This window comes from Priapulus caudatus, unplaced genomic scaffold, assembly GCF_000485595.1.
Source record: "Priapulus caudatus unplaced genomic scaffold, Priapulus_caudatus-5.0.1 Scaffold2, whole genome shotgun sequence".
Taxonomy (NCBI): domain Eukaryota; kingdom Metazoa; phylum Priapulida; class Priapulimorpha; order Priapulimorphida; family Priapulidae; genus Priapulus; species Priapulus caudatus.
The window spans coordinates 1,041,888-1,050,347 of record NW_014577063.1 but is presented as its reverse complement, the minus strand read 5'-3'; the positions used below and the strand labels follow the sequence as shown (position 1 = coordinate 1,050,347).

At 40.2% G+C, this 8,460-nt stretch overlaps 1 protein-coding gene across 1 annotated transcript in view; it reads left to right on the top strand.

Moving 5' to 3' along the window:
* The first annotated feature begins 243 nt into the window (after positions 1–243).
* Positions 244–8,460, top strand: part of LOC106817549 (nidogen-2-like) — a 29,357-nt gene continuing 21,140 nt past the window's right edge. Inside the window, exon 1 of the mRNA XM_014822255.1 lies at positions 244–610. Within this exon, the coding sequence (XP_014677741.1) occupies positions 416–610 (195 nt within the window). The 5' untranslated portion in view covers positions 244–415. The remainder of the gene's footprint in view (positions 611–8,460) is intronic.

Genomic DNA, 8,460 nt, shown 5'->3' with positions numbered 1-8,460 from the left:
CACCGACAGCGAATACAAAAAGCCATAAGTGCTCGCTTGCACGTGTGAGAGCCGAAGAAAGAGGGTGGTCCGTGCTGGCCTTATACGCAACTCGAAAGTAGAGTCCTCGCCAATATTGCGTCAGTCGTTTCTCTCCCTTTACTCTTTAGCTCGACGCGTACGTCGCATTGTACATTGTACGCCTTTTCCTAAACAAACACGATCAGATAACGCGGATGATCTCGCAATCACACACACACACACACACACACACACACACTCGAGCAGCGATCAAGTGTTTCAGTTGAAGGCCACCCTATACCAGCACCCCTTAGTGACTCTAGTGGTCAGTTCCAAGTGCAACCTGAAGATTAGTTCACAAAGCGACGTGTCATTCTGCCGTCTGGTCCCACTGGTACGCGATACAGAGTGGATCATGGCGGTCAATCTGGCGCACGTTATTTTGTGTGTCTGCACGATAGGGGCTGTTTTGTGTTTAAGCGAGTACGATTTCTATCCGTATGGACCAGGTAGAGACCATCGCTTAGAAGACCACGATGAAGCCAGTTCCGACGAAATTCCCCTTAGGACAAGAATTGTATTTTTCGATAGGCCCCATCGGAGTCTTTTCGTAAGTATATAATCGGTTGTCACGTTCGATCTTATATGGTCCGATATGAATATATATATATATATATAGATTTATATCGGACCATATATAGTTGTATATAGATAGATACTTGTAGATAGATACATAATTATATATATATTTGACGCGATAACACACCAACCACAGGTAGGCTAGCTACCTACACCCCGATCAATCGTGTGATATACCTGACACGTAATTAAACTTAACAACGTAACGCGCATGCGTCGTACATACCATTTGAAATGTCGCAATGACCTTCATTGTATATACAGTATATTTGTACATAAGTCTATAAACCCACTGGTAGTTGTACAAATTAACGATTTCGATTTGTGTGTTCGCTCGTGAGTAAATTGACATAGCTTTCATTAATATTTTATCATTTTACTGAAATTAAATGATGTAGGTGTGCACGCGTAATTTCAGACGTAGACACTCATTAGCTATTTATACCTCGGGCTATTTATACTTGCCATGATGCTGTGGGATTATCCAGAGAGTTAGCAATTCCGCAGAAAAATTGCCCAGCTAGCGTCGAACTGATAGTAATTAAACTGCCATGCTATACGTTTCCGTACGTCACTTAACACATAACGTACGTTATAGGGCAAGTCAAAGAGTTTGCGCACAGCACTCAGGCATTGAAAAGCAAATAAGATAGTCATTGATTTCACTGTTTTTTAATCTAATGTTGGATATCTGCAAAGAGAATAACCACAATAATTTATATGTTATTTGACCTTGGGATGATTATGTAATTATAAAAAAATTGTGCGTTACGTATTGGACCGCAAGGGGACCTTCTCTTGGACTTGCCCTATACACGATGTACATTTTTTATTATAAAAAAATGTCTTATTTTATATCGTAACGTACGTTATACAGGATGTACGTTTTTTATTAGAAAAAATTATCTTATTTGATCTCGTAACGTGCGTTATATAGGACGTGTGTTTTTTTACAGAAAAATTCGTCTTATTTCATCTCGCTTTCATGATATTACACGGAGCAAATGTATACAAATACGTGAAATACTAGCCATACTGGCGACATAGCTGGAAGCGGATTTCTATCCAGTATATATACTCGTTTAAAAAATCTACTGTATCAGACAATTTCACGAACAACTATAATTGTAGCCCGACACACCTATGAGCCTATAGCGACAAGTTACCTTCTCGCTTAATTTCTCACTACGTGGCGAGAACAACTATAAACTACATGGGGAGAACTAGAGTCCCTGTATACAGAGAGTTGCGCCATGACGAGTCGGAAAAAATCGGTCACGTGATCGCTGGACGGCATGTTGTTTCCAAATTGATCCACACCGCTGCCGCTTAAGTACAGCGCTGTATGGATACGCTGTACAATGGTCCGTAGTAATTAATTAGACTAATCGTGCTTCAATAAACTCAAAATTTACAGAGATTATAGCTAAGACATGTGTCTACGTGTATCTAGATTTCTAGAACTGCAAAACACATGTTACAGCTGCGAGCGAGTGGAGAGTGGAACGCATTTATATTGTGAATTACAGTTGTCATTATTCTTCCAAAATGACTAGCTGCTGTGTTTACACTAAGAAATTGTACAATTAAGCTATCATATGGCGCGAACGATTTGAGTTACTTTTCTAGAAATCTAGATACATATAAACACATGTGTTATCTATGATCTCTGTGATTCTTGAGTTTATTGAAGCGCGAGTGATTTAATTAATTAGCAAGTATCTACGCGCGGTATCGCACAGGTTAATATACGCACGGCTATGGGCGGTAAGAAAGTGTACAATTAAACTATCATATGGCGCGAACGATTTGAGTTACATTTCTAGAAATCTAGATACACATAGACACATGTCTTAGCTATAATCTCTGTAAATTTTGAGTTTATTGAAGAACGATTAGTCTAATTAATTACTACGGACCATTGTACAGCGTATCCATACAGCGCTGTACTTAAGCGCCAGCGGTGTGGATACATTTGGAAACAACATGGAGTCAAATCCTGAGTTGGCGCAACTCTCTGTATATAGGGACCCTAGGGAGAACTCTCCTACGACGTGAAACAGTCGTAGAGACTGGTCGGGGTACTGTCTAGCTCGAGTACTATACCCCTTGTTGCCACAGGCCTGTGCTAGCCAGGGTTATAGTACTATAGAGCTATAGCTCACAGGCATTTGGGACAGAGTCAGTAAAAACTGAAAATAATATGAACGCAGATTCTCAAATACTACCTCTCAATTACACTTCCACTGCTGTGTCACTATATATCAACTTTCTTTCACAAAAACTAATGCAGAACGCTCCCGCACTCGCCGCTGCGAGTGTGCTGTGTCGCCATTATAATGCATATATATTGATATAGATATATATATATTCTATATATATTCTTCTATTCTATATATATTCTCTATATATATTCATTATAATGGCGACACAGCACACTCGTAGCGGCGAGTTCGGCAGCGTTCTGCATTAGTTTTTGTGAAAGAAAGTTGATATATAGTGACACAACAGTGGAAGTGTAATTGAGAGGTCGTATTTGTGAATGTGCGTTCATATTATTTTCTGTTTTTACTGACTCTGTCCCAAGTGCCTGTGAGCTAAGGTGCTGTCAGACCAAACGCGCGCATATACGCGCAATGCGACGCGCGCTATACGTGACTGATTAATAAAGCCTTTCAATTAATTAGTTGATGCGAAACTCGCTGCCTGTATACGCTGCAGGACATCGTCGTGACGCGCTCCGCGCGTGCTGTATTCTCAACATGTTTTGCATGCATCTATGACAAATACGCATATATGCTCTCCTATGACACTATTATTTTGTCATATGAAGATTCTTCCTATGACAAATATCGGCGAGTCAACTTCGTTCCGCTTTACAGCTGAAATTCACTGCTTGCGTTCATAATAGCGCTCCTAAACTCCTATGATGCGCACAACACATACAACAATACCCTACCCTGCCATTCTCTCTCTCTCTCTCTCTCTCTCCTCTCTCTCTCTCTATCTTCTCTCTCCTCTCTACACACTCACATATATACTATATATATATATATATAATATTAATTTTCACACACACACAACACACACACACACACACACACACACACCACACAACACACCACACACACACCACACACACACACACAACAACACACACACACAACACACACACACATCACAACACACAACAAACACACAACAAAACTACACCCACCACCATAGTATATATACATTACTACAAGTATTGTATGGTTTATGTCGTCCTTATTCGTATTATATAAATGTATATATTCAGGCTCGCGCCTATAAGAATTCATTCGCGGTTTATCGACTTTTCCTCCAACTAATATCGCTTAACAATTTTCATATTATTATTAATTTTAATTTTTTTGAGACATTATTAGTCACAACACATAACACCCAGTCCCCCCCCCCCGCCCACACACACACGCGCGCCATAACTACACAGAACACACAACCCTCCTCCGTTACACAGCATTACCAGAAGGCACAGTACGCAGACACACACACATCCACACAACACACACACCACACACACACACACACACAACACAGACACACAACACACACACACACACACAATACACACGCACAGACAGACGAGATACGTTTGTATACGTATACACCCATAAATATGCTTGTGCATCGTGAAACTACTGACTCTACCTGCGTGTCTGTATCGTTCTACATTGCCATATATATATAGTATACCATCTATACAGCATGTATATATATATAATATTCTGCCAGTCCATGCTCTATAGAAAGAAACGTCGGTCGCCTGTCTTTGCACCTCCCCGCTGACTTATTATACCCGACCAAGAACGCTCATGAACAATCACTGCACATGAGTCACGGAGAAAGTTATGTAAATATGCGCGTGTTAAAATCAGTGCGCCATGTTCGCTTATCACCAAGTCTCAAGTCTCGTCTCATCGAGGTCTCTGCCGCCCGTCGCGGAGACGCACATGGCCATATCGCAAGAGTCACGCGTGGGTGGGAGGAGGGTCGACTACGTCTATATACACCACGTCAAGCCAGAGATACAAATCATGTTCTGCACTGATACTATTGACAAATACGCATATTACCTCTCCTAATACACTATTGGTCATAGAAGATCTTCCTAGACAAAATTGTTCGTATGTTTCCGTGCCCCATCATAGGACCTTAGGGAGCCTATTATTGAACGCAAGCAGTGGAATTTAGCTGCTTAAAGCGAACGAAGTACTCGCCGATATTTGTCATAGAAGAATCTTCCATATAGGTCCAAAAAATATGTCATAGAGAGAGCATATATTGCTATTTGCATAGTATGCATGCACAAACATGCTGCGAATACAGCACCCGAAGCGCTCGTCACCGACGATGTCCTGCCAGCGTATACAGCGCGAGTTTCGCCATCAACTAATAATTGAAAGGTTTATAATTCACACGTTAAGCGCGCGCGCATTGCGCGTAATCATGCGCCGCAGTCTTGCCGTCTGACAGCACCTAGCTCACATCGCACTTGCGGACAGATCAGTAAAAACAAGAAATAATATGAACGCACATTCACAAATACACCTCTCATACCACGTACTTCACCTGTTGTCACTACAATATCACTTTCTTTCACAAAATACCTAATGCAGAACGCTGCGCCAACACTCCGCTACGATGCTGCTTGTCCCCATTTATAATGAATATACTATATGGGGGGGGGGGAATAATATAATAGAAATAGGAAATATGATTATAGACATATTATATATATCTATCATCTATATATAATGCTTATAATGGCGACACAGCACACTCGCAGACGCGTACGACGTTCTGCATTATTTTTGTCAAAGAAAGTGATATTATATGACACAGCAGTGGCAAGTGTAACTGAGAGGTAGTATTTTGTGAATTCTTCATACTTATTTTCGTTCTTTACTGATCTCTTTCCTAACTGCTTGATCTATAGCTCTTAGTAGCTATACATCCTGGCTAGCACAGGCCTGTGCAACAAGGCGTATATACATCACTAGACAGTACCCCGACCATCTCTCTACGACTGTTTCACGTCTTCAGTGGAGTTACTCCCATGTAGTTTATAGTTGTTCTTGCCACGTAGTGAATAATTTAAGCGAAAGTGTAACTCCTGTCCTATAGGCTCATAGGTGGCGTGCTCACAATTATAATGTTCGTGAAATTGTCTGATATCAGTAGATAAGTTTATAACGAGTATATATACTGGATAGAAATTCGCTTCAGCTATATGTCGCAGTAATGGCTAGGTATTTCACGTATTTCTATACATTTGTCCGCCAAAACAGATAAGCGAGATAAATAAGGATAATTTCTAATAACAAACTTACATCCTGATATAACGTACTTTACGATATAAATAAGACATTTTTTCTAATAAAAAATGTACATCGTGTATAGCAAGTCCAAGAGCGTCCCTTGCGGTCCAATACGCTAAACGCACAAGTTTTATACATTACATATCTCCCAAGGTCAAATAACATATAACATTATTGTGGTTTATATCTCTTTGCAGATCACTCCAACATTGGATTTAAAAAAACAGAAATCAATGATCATCTAATTGCTTCTCATGCCTGACTGCCGTGCGCCAAACTCTTGGACTGCCTATAACGTACGTATGATGTTAATACGTACTAAACGTCTATACAGGCAAGTTTAATTACTTATCAGTTCGACGCTAGCTGGGCAATTTTCTGCGAATCTCTAACTCTCTGGATAATCCCACAGCCATCATGGCAAGATATAAAGTAGCCCCGAGTATAAATAGCTAATTAGTTCTACGTCTAAATTACGCACGTGCCACACCACATACATTTAATTCAGTAAAATGAAAATATTAATGAAACTGAATTGGTTCAATATTACTCACGACGCAAACACAATCAAATCTTTAATTGTTACACACTACCAGTGGTTTATAGACTTATGTACAAATATAACTTATTAAATGAACGTCATTGCGACATCTTCAATGTAATTAACGACCATGCGCATTACGTTGTTCAGGTTTAATTACGTCACGTATCACCACGATATCGGTTAGTACTAGCCATACTGTGTTGTTGTCAGCGCGTCAAACTATATATATATTATTTATATCTATCTATATACAACTATATATGTCCGATATAAATCACTTATATAATATTATATATTATATATATTCATATCGACCATATATATATCTGTGCAAAGTCGACAACCGATTATATTACTTACGAAAGCTCCGATGGGGGCTATCAAATAATACAAATTCTTTCCTAATGGAATTCGTTCGAACTGGACTTCATCGTCGTCTTCTAACCCGATCTCACCTCGCCATACGACTAGAAATGCGCCTACTCGCTTAAACATCAAAACAGCCTACGTGCCAGACACACAATAATAACGTGCGCCAAACATTGACCGCATACCACTCTGTATCGCTACAGGGACCAGACGGCAGATTGAACACGTCGCTTGTAACCTAATCTTCACGGTTCCACTTGCGAACTGACCACTAAGATCACTAAGGTGGTCGCGGGGCTCGTTATAGGCGTGCCTTCAAACTGAAACACCTGATCGTCTCCTCGGAGTTGATGTGTCGTGTTGTGTTGTCGTGTGGTGTCTGTGTGGGTGGTGTGTGTTGTGTTTGTGTGTGTTGATGCCGAATCAATCCAGCGTTCTATCTATCGTTGTTAGAAAAGATACATGATACAATTGCGACTACCGTCAGCATAAAGAGTAAAGGGGAGAGAACACTGACGCAATATTGGCGAGACTATACTTTATGGTATAATCCATCACGACCACCCTCTTCTTCGACTCTCACAGTGCAAGCGGAGCACTTAGCTTTATGGTATCGCTGTCCGTGTTTACGCGAAATGTTGTCACGCTGATAGCGCGACGACTCGTTTTATACGACTCTCAGATAGATACACGTCCCGTCAACGTGCGGCCGCTGCGCTCTCGCGCCTGTCGCGCCGGCGTTATGTGCTGCTGTACTGAGACGCAGCTTGCCTCACCAACAACCCGCGCGACAACCTTCAACACATCGCGTTTACACTAAAGAGCAGTGTGAGGGACTGTACAAACAGCTCGCGGTCACGTTCACAACATTCTGTCGATCATTTCTCTATTGCATTGCCAGATGACGGAGACAACCAATGCTTGCTATATCCACATATACTATAGTTGCTTGCATAAGGGACGCAAGCACACGCGCCCATTTACGGTTCGCCGTAAAATTAATGTCGACTGTTCACAGACATATTAATTATTATGAAATATATAAATATATATATATATACTCTACTATTATTATCAATACTAATACATACCTATATAGGTATTCCATTAGTACTCAATACGTTATAACAATATATTATATAATTAGTATAATAGCGTATTATTAGCCTCTATATCATTTTATTCTATGATGTTTCATTTTATAGCCTACGCTAATCAAGAGAATAATTCTCGAAAGCTTGCTGATTAAATTTTAACAACGCTTTACATTTTTTCTCTTATTTATATATATATATATATCACTCTATATATAATATACTCAGTATATATCGTAGTATATAATTTAATATCACGTAATTAATCATATTATCAGGTTCGACGGATATATGCCTTTTACTCGCTTCAAAGTTTGTGACTATTATAGTTAGGTCCAATTGATACTATTGCGTCCATCAATTCCACGGCTGCAATCGTAAACTTGGTCGTGTTGTCTGCTATATACTGCGTGCGTCGTGACATGTTACGGTCTTGTCGCGGAGGAGGTGGACC